Source organism: Peromyscus eremicus, chromosome 1 (assembly GCF_949786415.1).
Source record: "Peromyscus eremicus chromosome 1, PerEre_H2_v1, whole genome shotgun sequence".
In the NCBI taxonomy this organism is placed as follows: Eukaryota; Metazoa; Chordata; class Mammalia; order Rodentia; family Cricetidae; genus Peromyscus; species Peromyscus eremicus.
This window is the reverse complement of record NC_081416.1, coordinates 149,231,103-149,254,285: the sequence shown is the minus strand read 5'-3', so window position 1 is coordinate 149,254,285 and position 23,183 is coordinate 149,231,103. Positions and strand designations below refer to the sequence as shown.

The 23,183-nt window shown below is 46.5% G+C and overlaps 1 protein-coding gene across 4 annotated transcripts; it reads right to left on the bottom strand.

Annotated features, from left to right (window-relative positions):
• Window positions 1-398: 398 nt before the first annotated feature.
• Htatip2 (HIV-1 Tat interactive protein 2) lies at window positions 399-13,896 on the bottom strand. 4 transcript variants are annotated; one of them, XM_059253359.1, is made up of 6 exons: window positions 13,870-13,896; window positions 13,223-13,474; window positions 10,840-10,947; window positions 3,061-3,198; window positions 1,299-1,360; window positions 399-697 (listed from the first exon to the last, which is right to left on the bottom strand). In XM_059253359.1, the coding sequence occupies exons 2-6, from the start codon at window positions 13,415-13,417 to the stop codon at window positions 472-474; spliced, it is 729 nt and encodes a 242-aa protein (XP_059109342.1). In that variant the 5' UTR covers window positions 13,418-13,474; window positions 13,870-13,896; the 3' UTR covers window positions 399-471. The 4 variants fall into 4 exon arrangements, with proteins under 4 accessions (XP_059109342.1, XP_059109343.1, XP_059109341.1 ...); XM_059253360.1 differs by having other exon boundaries at window positions 13,223-13,418; window positions 13,870-13,890; XM_059253358.1 differs by lacking the exon at window positions 13,870-13,896 and adding an exon at window positions 13,703-13,863 and having other exon boundaries at window positions 13,223-13,418.
• Between the last annotated feature and the right edge of the window lie 9,287 nt (window positions 13,897-23,183).

Here is a 23,183-nt window from a genome sequence, read left to right as displayed (position 1 = left end):
AAAAGGCACAGTGTCCACTCAGCACCAGGCAGCTCATCAGCACTATGCAGCTTGGAGACTAGCCTGTCAACAAGCCTCACCAGCACTCACCTGCCTGGAGTGTGAGGGCCCCACTGCTCAGGTGTCTCTGTACGAGTGCTTCAAAGCTGGGCTCACAACCAGAGGCGCAGAGGCCTCCAGTGGACATGGAAGTCAAAATCACAGCCTCCAATGGACATGGAAGTCAAAATCGCAGATCCCTGTCCTCAACCCACCAACTCCAGAAGGTTTGTGACACAAACCTGTCCTTCCACAGCTCCCTGGGTGACTTAAATGTACAACTCATACATCAACAACTGGGGCAGAGCACTGTTGTTTCCAGAGAGCTGCATGGATGAGGAGAGGGACACCATAAAGACTAGAGAGAGACTGTTTTATAGACCCCCAAATGACTGATTTGGTGACAGGCACTGAGGTTTGAGAACTGCGCGGTCACGGCTTGGGCACATCACTGTCCTTCCCCAGGTGGATGATGGCTTTATTTTCCAGAAGTTCCATCTGTCCACTGCTGGGACTCACCAGGTTGTTCAGCATCGCCCTCGCCACTGTCACCACAGGCACAGAGTGCCCACTGGCCCAGGAGGCCGGCAGAGCGCCGAAGAATTTCCTAACCAGCCATTCAGCTGGACGAGACTCTTGCCTGTCACACAGGAGGACTCTAGGAGACAGAGAAAGGCAGAGGAAGAGATGGCACATACTCTCAAGACTTTACAGATACTTCAAACTGAGCTCTGTTCCCAGGAACCTGTCAGCAGAAGCCCTAACCCCAAAGGTAACTGTATTTGGAGATGGCCCTTATGAAGGTAACTAGAGTTAAGACGTATTGAGGGAGGACAGGGCTGCTGTTCTTGTGAGAAAGGCATGAGATGTCTTTCTGCACATGTACAAAAGAGGCCATATCTAGAAGGTGGCATTGCCAACAAGGAGGGGCACCTCGGCAGAGACCAACCTCCAGCTTCAAGAAAATCAGTTGACTCATGTGGTTGTAAAGTTTGATTTGTTAAATAAAGGGTGAGGGGTGGGGGTTTAAAAAGGCAAAAAGGCATTAAGTGAATAAAATTTAAAATGTTAAGAAAAATGCACGTAGCAACCAACTACTTTCAGAAAGTTCCAGATGATTCTGAGGCAGCCCCAAGCTACTCTTTTTTTCAAAGCTGAAGGGTGGGTCCCTCAGAGAAGCAATTCATCACTAGCCAACCTTGTTCACAGATGTCTTGGCTGTCAGCCTCTCTACTTACCCCTGGCAGGGTAAAACTTACCCTGGACGAAACACTGAGAGGCGATCAAACTTTAATTCTTCAACCTTGGCTTCCACTTCTCCCTGTTAAGATTTTAAAAAATCAAATCAGTGTTTGACCAAGACCAAAGCACTCAGCTAAAGCCTGAGCAGGCATCACTTGGGCTTGAAGAACATCTGTTTCTGCAGCTGTCAAGACTCACATCAGTCCCACTGGACGGCCTGAGTCTAGGGTCTGGAGGGGAGGAAGAGGCCATTTAACCCTGGCACACTGAGAATGATCTGCTAACGGTCAAAATGCAGAGAGTCGCCATCAGTGGAATGCTCAACCTCAAATGCTTGACATCACCCCCAGACCCCCAAGGCTCAGTGACCACTGTAGAGGAGGAGAAGCAGAAAGACTGTAAGAGCCAGACGTTAGGACGGACCTGAACAAGACAGTGTCTTCTGGACATGACAGGGCCGCTGCACTCATGAATTCAGCAGCTGTGGCTGCCTGAACAAGATCAAGCCGGTCAACAGTCTAGCATGGAGGTGGGTGGGGTTGACAAACTCCTACCCCTAACTGAGGCACTGTGGACAGCTGATGGCTTCTAGAGGCAGGAAAGTGAGTTTTCTTTCAGGGCGGGACCCCTGGCAGGCTGGCCATGCTCCACAGTACTCCATTTATTAGTGTCTAAACAGACCCGGAGAGGGTAAATGGAGCATCAACCCAACCCCATTCAGTCCCTCCTTAGAGCCACAGGCCCCACAGTCACCTTTTTAGCGTACAGGCAGTTGTGATAGGTCAGAAAAATATGGTGGTCTGGAGATGAGCCTCCACCCAGCAGGGCATAGACGACCCCCTGTGTCAATCCCTTCTAAGCATTAGCAACTCCCACCCACACCTGAAGAAAAAAATGAAGTTGCAAATAGAAGGTGCTTTAAATTACAAAGCCATGAATTTTCACACCAGGCATGTAATCAGAGAGGCCAGGGGAGCTATAGTGTGAGGTGTTCTTCAAAGTCTACTCAGTAAAGAGACCAAGGTGATGAAGCAGGTAGGCATAGGAACCAATAAAAAATGGAGCCAAGACTTCAGGGTGCTGTGCCTGGAAAACAGTAGTTAAGGCAACAGGGACCCCGAGTGATAGCTATGACTACAGAGAGGAACTGAGTCTCTAAATGACGGGCATTTATAAAGCATCCACTCCACGTCCAGGTGAGGACCACTGACAAATGGTGCCTAACTAGACGAAAGCCCCTTCTGCTGGAGCAGTTGAGCAAAAGGCAAGTGTGCTTCTGAAACAGGATTTCACACTGAGGAGTCCGTGGCTTGGTAATCTCTCAGGCACTGCTCTTACACTGAGGACAGAGAACCATGTCTAGAGACGCACAGCACAGAACCGGGTCTGCCGTCCTGCAGCAGCAACTCTACCTCAACGTTAGGAAATGGAAACTTCTGGTTAAAATCACCAACAGCCATGTATTGTACTGGCAAAAGGCATAAAATTCTATCTCCCTAGCCTGAGGAAAATGGAGGGAACATCATCTCCGAGGCCCAGAGGCCATGCCATCCAAGGCCAAGGTTGCCTCTACTTCCTCCACCCAGTTTACTGAATAATTCATGGGCAAGGCATCTTTTAAACCATGACTGCTTTCTAAGTATGTTTCTCCCAAAACAGTCCCTGCAGCTTTGAAAAATACACAATATAATGTGGGTTTTGTTTTTTTTTTAAGGATTATACAGGTTACCTAGTATTGTCAATTACTCTCTGTATATGGAAGACAGAACACGCACAAACCTTTACTTGTAAGTACAAGAAACTGCTGGACTTGTCGGCCCCCTTGGAGGACAGCAGGTTGAAATGTTTGCAGCCTCCCGCTTTTGCCAGCTCTGCAGACTTCAGCACGTAATCTCGGTCAACACGGACAAATCCTTCCTGGGGGAAAGGACTTGAGTTAGTTCCTAATGTTGCATGCTCGTGTTAGAGATGGTTCCCAGGGCTGGGCAGCAGGCCGGACACAGCCCCGTGATGGACTCCACTACACCACAGGACGACCTCCCCGACAGCAAACAAACCTCCAGGGAGCCGAGCCGACCTTATGGCTGCACTGCCAAGTTTGATCTCAGCCACGCGTGTGCCTCCTCTTTCTTGATTGCTTGTTTGTTTACGTATTTATTGTACTGCTCAGCACTGAACTCAGGGGCCTCACACAACAAGCAAACACCGCCAGGGAGCCACAACCCCAGCCCATTTCTTTTAACAATTTTACAGTTCTGCTTTCTCTGCTTTTCTTTCCCTGTGTCGGCTCTACCACGCTGGGGTCTCAGAGTAGCACACGGGAACACCCAGGCACTGTGAGAATGGAAACCTTGACGTCGGGTTTATGTGGGGCCTTTACAAAATCCTTTGCAGAGTATATGGCAATGCACAGCTTTCTATTTTTTTAAAAACTGGTAAGTGTGTAATAATAAAAAAATGTAGGAAAGGGACCCACCAAGAGGACTCAGTGGGTATAGGTGCCTGCCACCTTGAATCTGTGTTCAACCCCAAACCCATGTAAAGGTAGAAGGAGGGAACTAACTCCACAGAATTGTCCTCGGGCCTCCATAAGTGTGTTTGGTTTACTCACTACCCTCCCCCCCCCAACCCACACACACAATTTTTAAATGTTTGGAGAAGACTGCTGTGAGTCTGAAGACAGCCTGAGCTACAAAAGCCAACAAGGTTGGCGACTCCCTGACTCCCTCCCCCGTCCACCCAAGGTTTAGCCCAGTGAGGACAGTGTTGAATCTTCATTCTTAATCTGTATCACAGGGTCAGAGCTCCAAAAATCTCTGAATAAAAAGGCTAAGTCCAGTTAGGATAAAAACAAACAAGCAGGACTACACAGTAATGGGGTCTAACTGAAGGGCACATGCTTTCACTCCCAGCGGGAACTGAACCCGGATCCTCTGCAAAAGCAGTGAACCGCTGAGCCATCTCTCCAGTCCTGGCACTCATCTCTTTGCCCAGGAATCACCACTATCTTCTGCGGTGGTTTATACTTTGACACTTGCCAGCCCGACCCGTATGCTGACTCGAATTCACGTTTCTGCTTTTTAACATGCGTGTGGAACAGCCAGAGGAGGTGGCGCATGCCTGCAGTCACGGCATTTGGGAAGCAGGGGGGCAAGAGGATCATGGCAACTTTGAGGCCGGCTTGCTTTTTATAGCAGGTTCCAGACCAGCCAGCACTACATAGCAAGGCCATGTCCCCAAAACACAATAAATAAATGAAAAAATAAATAAGTAAATGTAAAGCAAACCAAATTGCAATACTTTCCTGAGGGAGAGAGAGGAAGCCGATCGCCTTGATTTCTCTAAATGGAGATTTTAGATATGCTGCAAGTTGACAGGGAAAACCCAAACTACAGAGAAAAATCCTCACTGGATCTCTCTCTCTCATATTTATTTCTTGCACTTAGTCTAATGAAAAGCAATTTTAATAACTGGTTTACTATTCACAATGCATAGTTGGCTAGTAACATAAATTTTGTCTTCTGTTAACACAATGCTTGGATTATTATAGCTGTCTGTGTTCTGATGCTTTTTTTTTTTTTTCCAGCAGCTTCTTTAAAAATAAGAGAGGCTCAGCCAATCACAGGCTCCCAGACCGACGCTATCTCTCTCACTTAATCCAGGGCCAGAAGAGGGATAATTTGATTAAACTGAGACCCTAATTTATTTGGCTTTAGTTCTGGATCAACCTCTCCGTAATAGAGTGCTGTCGCCCCCAATTGTTTGATGGAAATTAAAGTGACATAAATGCCATGGGACTCTTTCAATCTGATTAGTCAGCGGAGACACATCAATACCACCCCAGCCATCAGGCTCTGGCGTCCTTCCTTTCACCAGCCTGGCTAGCAACTGACAACAGCTTCTTGAAGGACCAGCACCCACGCCAACGTGTGGACCCCCGTCCTCAGCCCATCATCCCCTCTCAATGGGCCCTGGTGACAAGGTGCCCACACCTTTCTCCAGGGCTGTTCTCCAGACAAAGCTAAATATTGTTTGATTAGCAATCAATGGCTGTTAATCCCAACCGACTTCACAAATCCTCTGAGCCCTCAAGCTCATTATAAATCCGCACTTTTCCAAGCACACTAAATTTCGAATTTCACTTCCTTCACTCTGATGGCGTGGCCTTTTAGCTGCTGAATCAGACTCGAAAGCAAAAGGGTCAACGGCTTCCAAGGACTCAAAAAGCAAGCAGAAACAAGCCCTGGGACTGGCTAGAGACACCAATGTGTGTTAGGTTTGGGGGGTGCGGCAGTTGGCATAAGGAAGAATCTATTTATCCATGGAAGGACCCAGCTTTAATCTTACCCCTGGTCTTGCTTTCTACTGCTCAAATTTAAAACAGTAGAAAAACAAACTTCTGAAGCTACTCCATACCCCAGAGACAGTTTTTCTGAACAAATGTACCTCACTGTCTAACCATACAGCCAGAGAAAGGCCAGGCCTCTCTTCTGAGAGCACTAAGCCCATCATGTTAGTGAGTCTTCACATCCACAGCCAATGTGCCTTACTCTTAAGATGGAGAAGCTTTCTTGAGTAAGCGATTAAGTTTCCACGCTAAGTTTCTTTCCCAGACCCACTCAAAAGAATGCATACACCTTGCATCAGGGGCTCCACCATGAGCACAGACAATTCCCCTGATACTTTCGAGTCTCATTAAAATCCAAGCGTACAAAACAACACTACAATACTGTGGCTCTGGAACAACGCCTCTTTGCTGCATTTTCTTGTTGCTTTGAGATGGGGTCTCATGGAGAGAGGGTCTCAGCCTGGCCTCAAACTCACTTTTGTAGCCAGCAATGATGTTAAAGCCCTGATCTTCCTGCCTCTACCTCCCAAGTGGGGAGATAACAGGCCAGGAACAACTCATGTTGATAAATGTGGTTTCAAAGCCTTGCGCAATTCCCAGTGGGCTCTCTGCTTCCTGCCTGTGGTTCAAAACCTGAGCCCTCAGCTTGCTGGTCCAGCCGCCAAGCCTGCTGCCTGCTGCCTCTGCCCTGCCATCATGGACTCTAACCCTCTGGAACCATAAACCAAAATAAACCCTTCTATAAGTTGCCTTGGTCACAGTGCAAAAATAGAAAGGTAACTAATACAACAAGAGAAAGGACCAGAGAACATTCTGGAACCACCAATGTTCTGCAGGCCCTTCCTGAGAAAGAAGACCTGTCACTGTGTCAATGGTCTCAGCTGTGATTCTGTTTCGGGTTCTCGTTCCTCTTTTCAGTTCCACCCTAAATCAGAGTGGAAAACAGATGCTGAGAGAAGGAAAATGGTATCCCCTGAAACTCCACGAGTGTCCTGCAGGGCAACTAGCTGATGCACAGAAATGAGAGGCAGCTCGTGCTTCGAGAAAAAGCATAGAAACTCAAGCCAAATGGCGACTGAGGATGCCTGAGTCCATCACTGCGCTCACTCCAGTCAGTCCGTCCTCTGCTTTGCGGTCAAGGACTTCTGCAGGTGGGAGGGAGCTCGGTGCTAGACAAGGAGGGGTGCTCAACAGACACCAACCTACACGCTCAAGGCTACACCGCTACCTGCTTTCCCACAGGACCTGTGATCCGGGTCCTTGACACTAACAAGGACTTCACCATTTCATAAGCCTCCTCCTGAAATCAAATAAACCAGTGGAGCTCAGAACAGGGCTGGGCAGCTCATCCTGCAAAGGAACAGGAAAAAATGTGTTGGCTGCGACAGACTGTTAACACCTACACAGATCTGCCATTATTGCATAAAAGTGGCCACACCTGATGTGAAATGTAATGGACTTCTTGGCTGTGTTCTAACCAAAATTTATTTATGGATACTAAAATCTGAACTTACTGTGTTTTCATGTGGTATAAAATTTTCAGCCATTTGAAAACATCTGTTGGTCACAGGCCACACAAAACTTGATGGCTAGTGGCAGTCAACTCCCAGGCTGGATTAGCAGAGTGTATTACTGGAATCAGAGGCAACGAGATTCCACAGATGCCTGATAAACAGTGCAGTGGCTGCATTAATCACTTTAACAGCATCAAGCATTGACAGTATCCACAAACCCGGGCTGCTAGAGTTCACTGCTAACAGGAGATACACAAAGGGGTGAAACTATGCACTCACTACCCAAACCCTTCTCATACTGCACACAAGGGGACTGCATTATGCCCAGCAGTGTCTTTGACTTTTGCTCTTAAAGGTACATTTGGTTTCCAAGGGTGTCTCAGCCTTCACTTGGCCCAGGTGCCTGGGGAAAACAAGATTATTAGAACTACAGTGCTTGGAAAACCAGCAGGTGAAGACGAATACAACCCCATGCCTCCCAAAAGCAAGTCCAACAAGGAAGCTATATCAGGATCTCCCAAGGAAACCGCAAAACAGACTCCAAGCCTCTAACCTGAGAGATGATCATCCAGCAGGTCTGGATTAGGGCCAAGTGAGAAGGCAGTGCACCAGCTACACAGCTGTGGCCTGTGAGAAGTTTAGCATCTAATCAGCTACCGCTGAAAGAAATTGGTTTCCAAATAGCTGAAGAAAGCTAAGGCTTCTGCCTAGTGTCAGCTCTAATGGAAATCTGTGCAGCCTGAAATCCAAGGGTTGAACTTCAACCGTTAAAGGACAGTAAGTCCTATCTCCTATACCTCAGTGTGCAATCTTGCTCGGAGGAAGAATCACTGCAGATGTAATTGGTGAAGAGGCTGTACTTGAGCAAACTGGCCCCTCATGCAACGTCAACAACTCATGTTCTCACAAAACAAGACAATGTGGACACAGACACATGCACGTAGGAAAAAACGTCATGTGCAAAGGCAACCATCAGAAGGCAGAGAGAGAACCCTGCCATCAAAGAACCAACCCACTAACACCTTGACCTCAGACTTCTTATCTGCAAAGTTGTGGGGCCACACATGCTGCTGTTGACCCAATACCGCTTCCTTAGGGCGGTCTTAGGAGACCAGTCCACAAAGGGTCATAGGGCACCTAGCCAGCTACTCAGAGAATCTGAGCACTGAAACAGAAACCTGAACTTCTCCAAGCTTCTGTACTGAAAGCTCGGATTGCTGGGATAAAAACACAGTGTATTCGTGGAACAAACAGTTACCAGAAGATAGGAGGCCTACCAGCAGCACACACACACACACACACACACACACACACACACACACACACACACACGTCAGCTTACTTCCTGCCCATCCCCTTGGTCTTTCACACTACCGACCTGGCTGTTCTTTGCTCTCTTGTGTTCACTAATTACCTTTATCTTTTCACACTGTTTTTAAAGACAAACCAAAGCTACTGAGTGGCTTCAGAGGTGAGACCTACTCCGATTATACACCTGTTTTCCCTCTGGTTAGAACTCCAGCTCAATGTGACATTTATCATTCCCCCCACACGCTATTTTTGCCTTGCTCTGTGCTTAATGCTGCAGTTCACCCTGCTGAGTCATCGCCAAACCCAGGCTTGAGCCCGGAGCTGGAGGCTGCAGTGTGCCCGACACAAAGGCTCTTCATTGTTTTGGAGGACACGCTTCCTGTGGCTGACCCGGGGCAGAAAGGACTGCACTAGCTGAGCAGGAACATGGCCCCTTCTGGAGGAAGAGATGCAGTTCTTGGGGAAGCAGAACTTCTCTGGAATCCAAGGGTGGAACACAAAACTGCACAGGGTAGGAATGTCCACCTCAACAGAAACCATTTCTAGAATCACCTTCTGTAGTGCCAAGAAGCCTAGACAGACACAACCAAGCCACTGCTCTGCTCACAGAAACCGCTGTTCAGAACCACACTGATCTACTGGTTTATAGGCTCTACTGTAAGCGGGGCTGGCGGGGTGGCTCAGAGCAGGTACTGCATTTTCAGAGGACCTGAGTTCAATTCCCAGCACACACACCACCAGGAGGCTCACAACTGCCTCTAACTTCAGTTCCACGTAGATCCATACCTCTGGCCTCCATGGACACCTATTTACATACACACACACACACACACACACACACACACACACACACACACAGACACACACACTCAGATCTTAAAAAAAAAAAAAAAAAAAAACCCTAGTGTAAACCATCCTAAAGGCTAATATTAACAGGGTTGAGGATTTAGCTCAGTGGTAGAGTGCTTGCCTAGCAAGCGCAAGGCCCTGGGTTCGATCCTCAGCTCCAAAAAAAAAAAAAAAAAAAAAAGTTAATATTGTCAACTTGACCTGACCTGGATGCAAACCTCTGGGCATGTCTGGAGAGCATGTAGAGATTTGGTTAACTGAGGTGGAGAGCTGAACCTTAAATGTGGGTGGCACCATCCCATGGGCTGGGGTCCTAAACTGAATGGGAAGGAGAAAGTGAACTGGGCTCTGGCATCATCTTTCTAGTTCCTGACGGAGGACGTAAGATGAGCAGCCTCAGGTTCCTGCCACCATGCTTTCCCCTCCCGGATGGACTGAGCCCTCACACTGTGAGCCAAAATAAACCTCTCCAGCCTCAAGTGGCTTCTGTCAGGTACTTTGTCACAGCGATGAAAAAGTGGCTAACAATCACTATGGCCAAGTCAGGATCCTACATATTTAGTAGCTATGTGGACTCCAGGAAGCACATCCTGCCAGAGACATAAACCATACTCAATCTCTAAACTGAATAAGATGTATAAGTATTTGCCCAGGATCTATAGTATAAACCATGACTTTTAACTATGCAGTAAACTATAGCTTCTGGATAGGGGATGACTCAATTTAGTACACGATTAAAGAGAAAATAAAATGCATACGAAAGCAGTTTTGCGTCAGTGAGGGCTGAGTCATCCCTGGGCTGAATCACTGCTGACGGCTAAATCATCACGGGGGCTGACTGAATCGTGCCTCTGGGTTCTGATGATCTAGCTCCCAAGTTTAAAGGATAGCTTGAAAGCATGATGAAGCAAATGAGTGAGAGAAAACGCTTCAAGCCTAAACCATTTATTATGAAGAAACACAGAGCTTACCGCCCACCGCATGAGCCAACTACTTTTCCCCCAGAGACTGTGGGCTGCTTCCCTTAGTCAGGGGATGCTGTGATGATTATATCTCCATAGGCACGATCATGTAAACTGCTGTGATGTAGCCGGTAGTCAGGCCTTAACTCAGAGGTTACTCTGAAGATGACCTTCTCTGCAACGTCCCTTGGATAAAACAGATGGGGCAACAGATGGGATCTTAAGCACATTCTACATTTAAGCACTGCAGTATGACCAAAGAAAAAGAGTAAGCAAGAAAGGAATCCTCGTGGCTGCAGAGATGGCTTAGCAGTTAGGGTTTCAAAGTGCTTCTGCAGAGGACCTGAAGTCAGATCCCAGTACCCACGCCAGGTAGCTCACCTATAACACCTATAACTCCTATAACTCCGATGCCCTCTTCTGGACTCTGCGGGCACCTGCATTCTTGTGTGGCCATAACCCACGCTCCCCACCCCCACCCCCAGAAACACATAAGGGAAATAAAATAAGAAAGAAAGGAAGAGCTCCTTGATAGTACTGGCCAGTGAGAAGAGACAGGGTATTTCTTGCTCACCGCTCCGGCTTTTTTCCTGGTGGTACCCAGGCAACAGAATCCAACATCATGACCTTGAAAGGCAGAAGCGTAGTCATCCAGCTTCTCAAAGTCCACCACTTCTTGATTCTAGACAAGGAAGGGCACAGTGGCATATAATTTCATACACTTAAAAGGAGACAAAACACTCTTCAAGATGTAAAGGATAAATGGCAAGTGATTATTGAAGGGTCTAAACGCATAACATCAAATTTGCCAATTTCCCCTTTTCTCACAAAAAACAAACAAACAAACAAACCCCAAAACAAAAACCTGAAGCTGGGTATGGAACTCAGTGGCCAAGTGCTCGCAGGGTACATGTGAGGCTCTGGGTTGTATGCCCAGCAATAAAATATCAAGGTCATGTGTACCTTACCTTTGGGAAAACAAAACAAAAAAAAACCAAACTATACTTTACCAGGAAGGAAACCATTCAGGTAGGATGTGGACACAAAGTGGTAAGTAGGATCTTAAAGAAGATCCAGATTCAAATCTCAGGCCTGATACTCACAGACATACAACTGTGGCCAAGTTTTTATTTTTTAACTAAATTTCTTAAAACTTATTTTATGTGTTTGGGTACTTTGCCTGCATTATGTCTCTGCACCACATGTCTGTAGAGTCAAGAGACCCAGAAGAGGGCCCCTGGGATCCCCTGGAACTGGAGTTAACAGATGGTCGTGAACCACTATGTGGAAATCTAAGTCAGGTCCTCTGGAAGAGCAGCCCGTGCTCTTCAGAGCCATCTCTCCAAACCTGTGGCTAAGTTGTTGATCCTATGTATGCCTCAGTTCTGTTCATCTGGAATGTCTGGGTGACAGTGTTCCTTCAGCTCAATTCATGAACTGCCTTCATTAGAATTGGCCAGAAAGAACCTGAGACAAAGGCGTCTTCCTGGGACTTGTTCCAACACCTGAGTCAGCCTCTGTGTCCTACAGCTCCCTCCTCAGTATCTGTCTCTCTCTGTGTCTCTGTCTCTCTCCCTCCAGCCCTCCCTCTCCAGGCCAGGCTGGCCTCAAACTCCCTAAGTAACTGAGGCTGACCTTGAACTCCTGATCCTCTTGCCTCTACCTCCCAAATGCTAAAACTACAAGTTTGCACCACCATATCCATTCTGTGCAGTGCTGGAGATTGAACCAGGGGCCTTGGGCCTGCTAAAGCGAGCGCTCTACCAGCTGAGCTGCATCCCTAAGTCCATTTTGTTTTTCTCCATGGTCTTTCTAATCCACCTGAAATTGGTATATGCTAGGCAAGCTAAGAGTGGTGGCACCTGCCTGTAATCCCAGCATTGGCAGAAAGAGACAGGGGACCTGCGTTCCTTCAAGGCCAGCTTACGCTAGCCAGAGACACACTGTTTCAAACCTAAACATATCTAAACCTAAACCTGTATCTAAGAGTATAGATTGGCCCTCAAACTGGCAGTATGAAATGAAAATCCTGGGGCTGTCTCTATCTTCAATCCCTTCCTAAGGATTTTTCTGGCACAGAATACACTAGAGAAAAACAAAACAAAAAACAAACAAAAAGGCCTGGTTAAGAGATGTGCCACCAAGACTGCAATCATAGGCTCCACTTGCCAGGAATCTCCCCAGGGTTCAGGAAACTATAGACTATGGCGTCTACCCAGCACCCACCTGCACCCAAATAGAGAGGTCTATTTAAATCAGCAAGTCTGACGCACCAGGCATTTGTAAAACAAATGACCAAGAAACCACAGGAATCAAGAACATGTATTTGCAAGTGTGCCTACCAGTCCAAACGTCCCTCTGTGGGACCCAGGGGACTGGATTGTGGTCCCAGCAGCACACTGCACTGTTTCATTTGCTGCAGTTGATAGGTAACTCTTGTTTACTGGAGAACAAAATATACACGGAAGCTCTGACTTCAGATGCTTACTCATTATTACCAGATGGAAGTCTGGCACTACCATTTGCTTAACCATCAAAGTGTAACTTACAAGGAAGGCAATATCGCATTTACAGACACAAGCCTGCGAAGTGAAGGGGGGCAGATTCCTGCTTGGGAAAAACTCCACCTGTCCTTGTCACACTTGACATCGTGAAGCGCACAGGTGGAGAAAATGGGCAAGCAGAGTGCTCTAGGAACTATAAACAGAGGCTTTCTCTGACCACCAATCTCCACTCCAATCCAGGTTCCAGACACCTGAACGGCATTGCAGGACGCTAAGGATAGAAGGCAGGCCTACAAGCCAGGTACAACCCAGGGCTTGCAAGGAGGGCTCTTCTATAATTTTGATCATTTCTCCGTCTCCACCACCCCCGGGCCTTTGGAATAAGGACACCTTCCCCTCAGCAAAATGATTGCTGCTACGCTTTTTTTTTTTAGCCCCAGCTCAAATACCCACCACGTTTTTATAAGCTTCCTCCTCGAATGTGAGCTTCCTCCGGCCAATCAGCGTAACTTTGGAAAACAGGTTCTGTCCCAGGATTTCTCTTAAAAGTACTTTGCCTGTTTCCCCGCTGGCGCCCAAAATAAAGACGGATTTATTCTGCATCTTGAAGTCTTCCCGAAGCTTCGGCAGAGCCTCCTTGTCCACCATGCTGGGGAAACAACACCCACAGGTACTGTCTCAGAGTGCTAGGCGACGGTCTGTACCCTGGGGAACAAAGGTTGTTGATCTGTTGGAAAGAAGAGACTGTATCTACACAGTCCCAGCCCAGGGGGAGTGCTGAGTCACAGCGGGGCTCGGGAGGATGGCCAAACCACAAATGTGCCCAGCTAGATGGCACAGGTGTCTCTACACCACCCGGCCCCTTACACTAGGGAACCCCGGGCCGATTGGGCAGGGCTGCAGGGTCCAGCTCCATCCCCAACCCGGGGTTACCTCGGGCCAGCCCCGGACCCCTCGTCCCCACGCTGCAGCAGGAACATCGAGGCCACCAGCGCGGCTACCATCGCGCCCAGAGCCAAGGGGCTAGGCATCGCTCCACATGCGGCTCCGCAGCCTCCCCTCCCGGCCCGGATCCCCCGAGAAGCCCAGCCAGAGCCTACCCGCCGCGGCCTCTCCCCGGTGACGGCGTGCTCGTGGCCCCGCCCCACCGGGGGCGGGAGCTGGGCGCGGGACCTGCCCCTGCGCGGAAGCTGCACCCAGGCCCGGAGCTATTCCCTGGGGCCTAGTGCTGAGTGGGTGGGTGGGGGGCGCTGTGCCTCACCCCACCCCGATCTTTTCCTCCATAGCCATCCCTGCGTGCTCTCCCTAACCACCCGGGGCCAGAACCTTCAGGTTTCAGCTAAAAGGCATCCCTTGGTGTCCCAAAGTGTGATTTCAGTCCTGTATTGGAAGGCATCATCTCACCCCATGTTAAAAACGTGCCCCTTCTGAGTTAGTAGAGTGCTCGCCTGGCACGCAAGGAGCCCTGGGTTCCATCCCCAGCACTGGGTAAACTGGATGTAGTGGCACAAACCAGTAATATCAGGAAAGGCAGGATGCTCATCCTCTTTGGGAACTTAGTGAATTCTGAGTTCTAGGACACCCTGGAATGTATGAGCTCCTGTCTGAAGAGCTGGAAAGGACTTGTTGGGAGTAGATGTGGGAAGAGGGTAGTGCCGGGTTAGACCAAAACATATAAACATACGAAATTGTCAGCGAAGTAAAATATTAAAAAATAAAATAAAAATAAAAAGCCTAGCTCCATCCAAACCACCATGAAAAACTAAACTGTATCTTGCTTTTTAAGGACACATACCCTCTTCTCTCAGGTCAGAAGTCAGGCTGACTTGACTAGTTTTCAGATTGCTCTCCCTGCTCTGGATGGATAAGCAAGGAAGAGTTTCCAAACCTGATCTTGTAGTCTGATCTTCAATCCAGGATCAATGGTTAGAACACAGCTATTCACAGTGCACACCTGCCCTGATTTTGGATGCATAGAGATTACAATGCTGTGACTCTGTGATATTTTTTCAATTACATTTATTTGTGTGTGTGTGTGTGTGTGTGTGTGTGTGTGTGTGTATCAAGGTCAGAGGGCACCTTGCAGGATTCTGTTTTCTCTTTCCATGATGTGGTTTTGGTTGATCAAACTCAGGTCCTCAGGCTTGGTGGCAAGCACATTTACCCATTGAGCCATCTCTCAGACCCAAGAATGTAGTCAGTCTGAACAAAAATGGAGTGTGCTGTGAGCATGATGTAACCCAGGAGCATGATGGAAGCCAGGGTCCATGCATGCTAGGCAAACACTTTAATTACTGACCTACATGCTACATCCCCAGCCTGAGAAGAGGCATGTTTTTTTAACATGGGGTGAAATGATGCCTTCCAATACAGGATTGAAATTACAATTTGGGGGACCAAGGGTCACAGCTCACTCAATCTAGAAGTCAAAATGAAATGTACCTTACCCCCACCTGCTTATTAGGTGGAGGCCTGGCCTAAGCTTAGCCAATCAAATACTTCCACACGGGTTTTTCCACTCTGGGGGAGCAATACAAAGAGTCAATGAAAGCCAGGGGTGGAACCAGCTAGGCAAGGACAGGGAGTGTTTAGGATGATGGATGGTCTCCTGTGAGCCCCTGCCCTGGTTTGCCTGCTCAACTGGGCCTGTTTGCAGAGCCTGTTTGGAGGACTTCCTGTTACTCTGCCTATAAATTCCTTTCCCACTCACTGCAGTCAGACCGACTCTGCTGCTTACAGTTTAAAACCGTGGCGATAGGGAGTGCCTCCCAATGAGCTGTCACAGTGCCAGGCTGTCAGAGGCTCTGCTGTTTGCCTTCCTGGAGACTGTCATACAAAAAGATACCCTCAGCTCTTGTCAGCTCACATGGTCTTGGAGATTCACGTGTTAAATCCCTTGCAGAGATTATTAACGGTAGCAAGGCCATTCTCTCCTTTCTTTTTCAAAATTATGATGTAATGTACGTAACATGAAATGCCCAGGTCCTTAAGGTTCAGGTCATGATTCCAGAACATTGGATACCATGGCTAGGTTCACAGCCCAGCACAAGATCTAGAATGCTGGTACCCCAGAACATGCCTTTGTTCTTCTGCTTTGGTGGCCTCTCCTTCCCCCATTGGGAGCCCAGAGCTTTCCAATCTGATTAGCTTTGCTTGTTTGAGTATCACAGGGCACTTACTCTTGTGTCTCAGAGTTTGGGGGTCTTGTTTGTTTGTTTGGTTGGTTGGTTTTTTGAGACAGGGTTTGTCTGTGTAGTTTTGGTGCCTGTCCTGGATCTCGCTCTGTAGATCAGGCTGGCCTCAAACTCACAGAGACCTGCCTGCCTCTGCCTCCCGAGAGCTGGGATTAAAGGAGTGTGCCACCATTGCCTGGCTGAGTTTGGGGGTTTTGCTTTGTTTGTTTTACCTAGTTTATGTGTTTAATATCCATCGCTGTTTATAGGGCTGTGTAATAAATTCCATGGGCCTTGTGCACTTCATGGGCTACTTCTTTCATCCAAAAAAACAAACAAAAACAAAAACAAAACATGTAGCCAGGAAGGCTTTAGCACTCAGGAGGCCTCTGAGGCAGAAAGATCTCTGTGAGTTTGATGCCAGCCTGGTCTACATACTGAGCTCCAGGACAGCCAGAGCCACACAGAGAAACCCTGTCTCAAAAAACAACAGCAACAAAAACATACAGGGTCTGTCCAGAGGGATCTACATACAAAGGCACTTGCCACCAAACTTGACAACTCGAGTTCGATCCCCAGACCCCGCATAGTAGGAGAGAACTGACGACTGAAAGTTGTCCTCCGACCTTCCTATCTTGCCATTACATGTCCACACCCAATAAATAAATATATGTAATAAAATTATTTTAAAGTACATATACTTAAAAGTGTGCCTTCAACCCAATGTTTGCCCAACTTAGGAATTCATTTTTGTGGCCCTAGAGCCGTACCCTGTGACATGTGGGTCAGTCAGCTCTGAGTGTTTCCTTATGCGTAGCTGCTCTATAGCACTGTCTCCTCCTCAGGGCATAACATGATGCCATCTCGGATTTTGCCAGTAGCCAAGGCAACAAGAACACAGCAATTCAGTGGTAGCCAGATCCATGGTAAAGATAACATTAATGGGGCTATTAACACTTCCTAACAGATGTTTTAAAAGTCATAAAACTCTCATCCCCTTGCTGACCCCAGCTGCAAGGGATGTAAGAGATTTTAGACTGACATTCAGAGTAAAAGGTTAGTCTCAAGAAAGACCCTATGATGTGACTTAATGAGGTCACGACCCATGATGGGGTTCATCTCTGTGGTAATGCAACCATTTGGGAGTCACCTACAGTCCTTCAAGCTCTTCACACATGTTCTGTAAACATCCCTAGAACGAGAAATCCACAGACTCTGCTTAAAGGGCAAAGGAATTTATTAAGGGAGAAAAACTCACTGTACAGAACAGAATTGTTGCAGGTTCTGGAATGCTGTTCCAGCCATCTGAGTCAATCCCACATCCAAACCACCCAGGAATAAAGAGAGAGGGCTGCCTACCCTGCATCTCAAGTCTTAAGGGTGGCCGAGAGGCCATGCCCCAGGGCATGGACTTCAAGGTCATAGGCAGGTAGAGCAGTTACCTGCTGCATCTCTAGAGGCAATGCTTCAAGGTCATAGACAGAACAGCTATCCACTACATCTCCCCCTTTTGTCTAAATAAGAAAGTTCTAACCTATATACAAAAGGATCAATTATCAAGTATTGTCCAGGAGAGGGGAAAGGTAATAACCTAAGCAAAAATAGAATTACAACCAGCAAGAACAACATCAAACAAGAGACACATGCTAAAATCCAGAGATGTCCAGAACATAGGTAAATGGCATGTTACAGAGATTACTCCAATAGCTGTTCTATCCTAAAAAATCTAACTTTAGTATCTGAAATGTTCTTAGCTAAGATATGAGAAGATCATAACTGTAACTATCTAGTCTTCAACCCCATCCAAGACCTGAGAAGGAACATAATAACACCTGAGAAAATGGAAAATGCAAGCAAGAATTTTCGAAAATTTTTATGAGAATAGACAGAGACAGCTGGCAGCCTGGACAGTTACCTAAAGTTTCTCAGCACTGTTGGGGCATCCATTTTGGCTACAGGCCTAGAATAGCTGACAGACCATTTTCAGAAGCAGGAATTTTGAAAGACCATCTTACCCTGTCTTGGTAGAGTTCAGTAGTCACTTTTCCTTGTGTCCCGCTCATCCAGAAAGGACAGCGTTCACACTGTCAGCAGTCAAGGCAGGATCAGTTCTTTGCTCAGAAGGCCATTTTGTGCCAAGAAGAATACAAACTTCAAGAAAGAGTGTCTTAGAAGCCCAACATTCTCTCATGAGTAGATTGGTGCTGTCAGGAGCAATCATATCTCAGATCAACAGCATTCTAAGTTAATAATACATTTAAATGCCATATTCTCTAAGTCTATGAAGTGTTTGAAGATTACCTATCCATCCAACATATATTTCTGTATGTCTAGAAAACCAAACTAACATGACTATAAATATGGCAAGCATGAGTGACTATTAACCTATAATTTTTATCAACCTAAATAACTCAAGACTAAGACTTCACATTATAGAAATAAACAATCTGTAAACAGATGTACAATATTGAGACAATGACCTTGAACCTGGGACAATATACAAAAATATCTTAATCAGAGGTAGAAATGTATAGTACAATATGCAATATGACAACAATATCCTTAATATGTATCAATACAAAATATCCTAAACAGAGGCAGAACATACATACAGTATGACAAATATAATTTTACATTTGTATCAATATTCAAAATAGCTTAAATGGGAATATAAAATAGTTTACATTTGTATCAATATATAAGAATTCATATCAGTGCAAATTATTCAATGCTGATAATTTGCTAAATTAGTTTACTAGTAGCCCTATAACAACTTATCCTTAACCCTGAGAAAAATGAAAACTTTGGGAGAGGGGGTGTAATTTTCTTATAATTGCTTCCTGTTGTTTGGGGGCGACGGTATCTCTGTGAGGTCTTGTAAGGTCTCAATAGGGCTAGCTGTAGATTGTGCAGCCAGTCTCAGAGTAATGGGTAAGGTTGTCTGAGATGCTGGCTAGAAATATATTATGATGGACCATCTCATCTTGGAACTATCCTCAAGAGTTTTCAGTCCAAAGCTGATCATCGAGTAATGTTCTTGGGTACAATGACATCATTCTGAACCAGGTAGAGTCATTGTTGTGGGGCCCTGTCCTCCTTTTGGAGACTTCAGAGATTGCTATTGAAAAGACTTATTTTTTACTGTGGAAAATTTGAACATTATTAACATCAAAATGGAAAATTTGGATTTGGGATGGTTCAAGGAAGGATTCCCAGAAGTCATGGATAAGCATAGAAAGAAATAGAATCTTGACAACAATGGTCCCTAGATTATTGGTTTTCTTCTGTCCCATACCAGTTGGCTCTTCCAATGTGAGATAGAATCTCCTAATTTTTCTTTTAGCAATATGCTTGGGTTTAGAGAAAGGGAGAGCCACATTTCAACTCCAAAGCCAGCGTGGTTTATAACTGAATTGGGACCACTGTAACTATCTAGTCTTCAACCTCGTCAAAGACCTGAGAAGGAAAATAGTATTACCAGAGAAAACAGGAAGTGCTTCCAGGTTTTTCTGTTATAAACAAGCATCTGAACATTTTTTCATGTGTGCCTGTCTCACTGTGGATATGTTTTCATCACTCACCCAGGTGCCCAGTTTCAGACTTCACTCACTTGGTGTCATTGCCTTTTAGCCAGAGTTCTACATTGTAGCACACACAGATACCCATTTTGGTCTCTGTTTCACAGTATCACTTTCCATTTGTCCTTGTGACTAAAACTGTTGTGGAATATTAAGATGTGTTACACTTGTTTATGCTGTGGAACATTTGTTTAATGATGCAAAGATGTGTTGCATTCTTTTGTGTTGCATTTGTTTAACTCTGTAAAGCTGTGTTGCTTTGCCTGTCTAAAACATCTGATTGGTCTAATAAAGAGCTGAACAGCCAATAGCAAGGCAAGAGAAAGGATGGGGGTGGGGGGCTGGCAGGCTGAGAGAATAAATAGGAGCAGAAATCTGGGTAGAGAAGAAATAGGAGCGAGAAAAGAAGGAGTGAGAAAAGAAGGGACCAGGCACACAGCCAGACATGGAATAAGAAGGAAAGAAAAGATACATAGAAATAAAGAAAGGTAAAAGCCCTGAGGCAAAAGGTAGATGGGATAATTTAAGGAAAGCTGGCTAGAAACAAGCCAAGCTAAGGCCAGGCATTCATAAGAAAAAATTAAGTCTCAATGTATTTCTTGGGAGCTGGGTGGCAGGCCTTCAAAAGTGTAAAAGAGTAAAACAACCAATAACATAAGACCTCACCCATGAGACGAGAGCAAAGGGAACGTGTGCCCTTCTGAATCGGGTTAAAGAGAAGGCCTCCTCCTCCTCCACCCTTACTCTCTTTCCTCCTCTCTTGAGATAAACTGTGTTATTACTATCAATCCATGTGAGTCTATTAAATGGGTCAAAGAATTTGTTAAGATATAAATTAAGGAAATAACACTCATGAATACAGAATAGAGTAGACAGCAGAAGTCGTCTTCTGATCTGACTGGGAGCAAATCCACCTCAAAGGCAGGAGCAGGGAGAAGGGATATGTGACTCTTCTCCCTCTCCTTTTGAGAGGTAATGGACAACGGCAGGAAGCATTGCCTCCTTCAGGCCCTATAGCCCAAGGTCACAGGTGGATCCAATACCACTAGAGTGTGGTACTGGTGAGCCAATGCTGACCAGCAGGAGAGCAGGGCAGGGCACAGAGTCCTGGAGGGCTTCACAGAGCAAAGATGCCCACCTGCCCTGATGCTCACTCACTTCTGCACAGCGGGGGTTTGGGGAAGCAACCTCTGCCATCCCAGATCCACCAACAGCTCAGACAGAATTTCCCCAAATTTAAGATCTTTTAGTCAGTCTTGCCAAAGTAGTATCTTGTGACAGACACACACTGTGCTGAGCAATAGAAATTTTTCCAAGATAAGTGAGGTACCAGATCCAGTCACTCTGACCCAGCGGGCAAGCTGGAAATGCTTAGGGAGCTGAATGAAAGTCCAGGTAAAATACCAAACATCCCCAGGGGCTGGGGCTGGGTTCAGTTAGCAGAATCTCTAGGTTCAATCCTTACACACACACACACCCCAAACTAAGCATAGTGGCACACACCTGTAATCTGGGCACTTAAAAGGTGGAGGCAGGAGGAGCAGAAGTCCAAGGTTATCCTGGGCTATATAAGAACCTCACTCCTCCCTCCCTCCCTCCCTCCCTCCCTCCCTCCCTCCCTCCCTCTCTCCCTCTCTCTTTCCCTTTCCTGCTCCCTCTCTTTCCCCAAGTGTTCATAGGGTAGGTGGTACCTTTTTCATCAAGGAGCTGAGTTAATCCAACATGACAGGCTGTCAGAGCATCAGGGCCATAGACACTCAGAGACAAGAATAAGAAGGGCATGCCAGAAGACCTGCCTGCCAAGTTCAGGTTTGCCCTGGTGTCTGACCCGGTGAAGCCTCTTTGTGGATCCTGGCTGTCATTCTCCTATCTGCAAAATGGAGGTTGTTTGATTATGTGTGCTTTGCTCTAAAGAATAATAAGCTTAATAGTGTTGGGTTAAGTAAAGACTGAGTATTGTTGGTATATCCATAGTGTGGAGAGATCTCAGAACTCTGAAAACAGGATGGAGTGGCTGGCTCATGGAGTTGGTCCTCACCATGAGGACCTATGGGTCTTCACTTTAGAGTGGTATTTTAATTACACTTTAACTAACCTTTCTGTTTCAAGTGTTTGAAAGCCCAATTTAAACTGTCTTGAGCAAAAACAGAAATGTACATGATAATATTCGGTATGACCAACATTGGACACCCAGTCAGCGGGCCAGAACCCAGACCTTCTCATTGGCCTCTGCTGGCTTAGGTGAGCCCCTTAGCCTTTCTGACGTTGGTTTCCCCATTTGTAGAGTTGAATGATGACCATGACCTCAGAGCTTCCCCAGAAAGTGCCCACTCTCTTGCTCACTGGAAGCAGAACGACTGTTAGCAATGCTCTTACTGCCCTTGGATGCTGCAGCGCACAGGCAGCTCTTTTTTTTGGGGGGAGGGGGTTCTCCATGTAGTTTTGGAGGCTGTTCTGGATCTCGCTCTGTAGACCAGGCTGGCCTCAAACTCACAGAGTTCTGCCTCCTGAGTGCTGGGATTAAAGACGTGCGCCATCACCGCCAGGCACCAGGGCAGCTCTTTAGGAAAGTAATGACAGATGAACCTTTAGAAAACAATGCTGCCTGGGCTTGCCCTTGACTGACTAGCTCAGGATCAGTAAGAAGTTCTGTTGTTCTTGTTTTGGTTTTTGTTTCCAAAAGTGTTGTCTCTCTCTCTGTATATGTGTGTTGGGATGCCTGAAAGAAGCCAAAACAAGACATCAGATTCCATGGAGCTGGAGTCACAGGCAGTTGTGAGCTGTCTGAAGTGATCTGCTTAAAGAGCACCATGCATTTGGGGGAGGGGGGTGAGACAGGGTTTCTCTGTGTAGCCCTAGCTGTCCTGGAACTCACTCTTTAGACACAGGCCTAGAACTTACAAAGATCCACTTGCCTCCGCTTCCCAAGTGCTGGGATTAAAGGCATGCATCACCCCCCCCCCACACACACACACCACATGCATTCCTAACCACTGAGCTATCCCTAGGACTGGCTGCTTTTAAAGCTGCTGAAGGGAGTATGCTACTCAGTTAAAGGAGAACTTCACCATGGGAAGGGATGTCATTGAGGTATATTTCCTCATAATGGCCTGAAAGAGACTGTCTTCTGCTTAGGGAGAGCACATGGTCACTGATAATAAACCAGGCTTCAAGTCTTCTGATTAAAAAAATATAAAAATCGGGGGCTGGGGAGATGGCTCAGCAGTTAAGGGCACTGACTGCTCTTCCAGAGGTCCTGAGTTCAGTTCCCAGCAACCACATAGTGGCTCACAACTATCTGTGGTGAGATCTGGTGCCCTCTTCTGGCCTTCAGGCATATAGAACATTGTACATATAATAAATAATTATTTAATATATACATATATATATATATATAACATGCAGCAGTACATACTCAGTACTGTTTAGTACTTCATATATTACTGATATCACTTGCAGCATCCTTTGAAGAGGGGTAAGAGGACAGAGGGAGGGAGGGAGGGAGGGAAGGAGGGAGGCAGGAAGGGAAGGAGAACAAGCAGTCTTTTTAGAAGCACACGGTAGACAAAATTCATATTACAGGTTATATAGGCAGGATGGAGCTGAAGGAAATTCAGACAGATGAGGGGAAAGACCAGGAAAAATGGCTGCAAAATCCATCAC

Coding starts and splice junctions, on each gene's coding strand:
- Htatip2 (XM_059253358.1), bottom strand. CDS start 13,800: ATGCCTAGCCCCTTGGCTCTGGGCGCGATGGTAGCCGCGCTGGTGGCC. Junction 3,199..10,839: donor CCAGGAAAAAAGCCGGAGCG/GTGAGCAAGAAA, acceptor CCTTTCCCCCAG/GAAGGATTTGTCCGTGTTGA. Junction 1,361..3,060: donor TCTTGTACTTACAAGTAAAG/GTTTGTGCGTGT, acceptor AAATCTTAACAG/GGAGAAGTGGAAGCCAAGGT.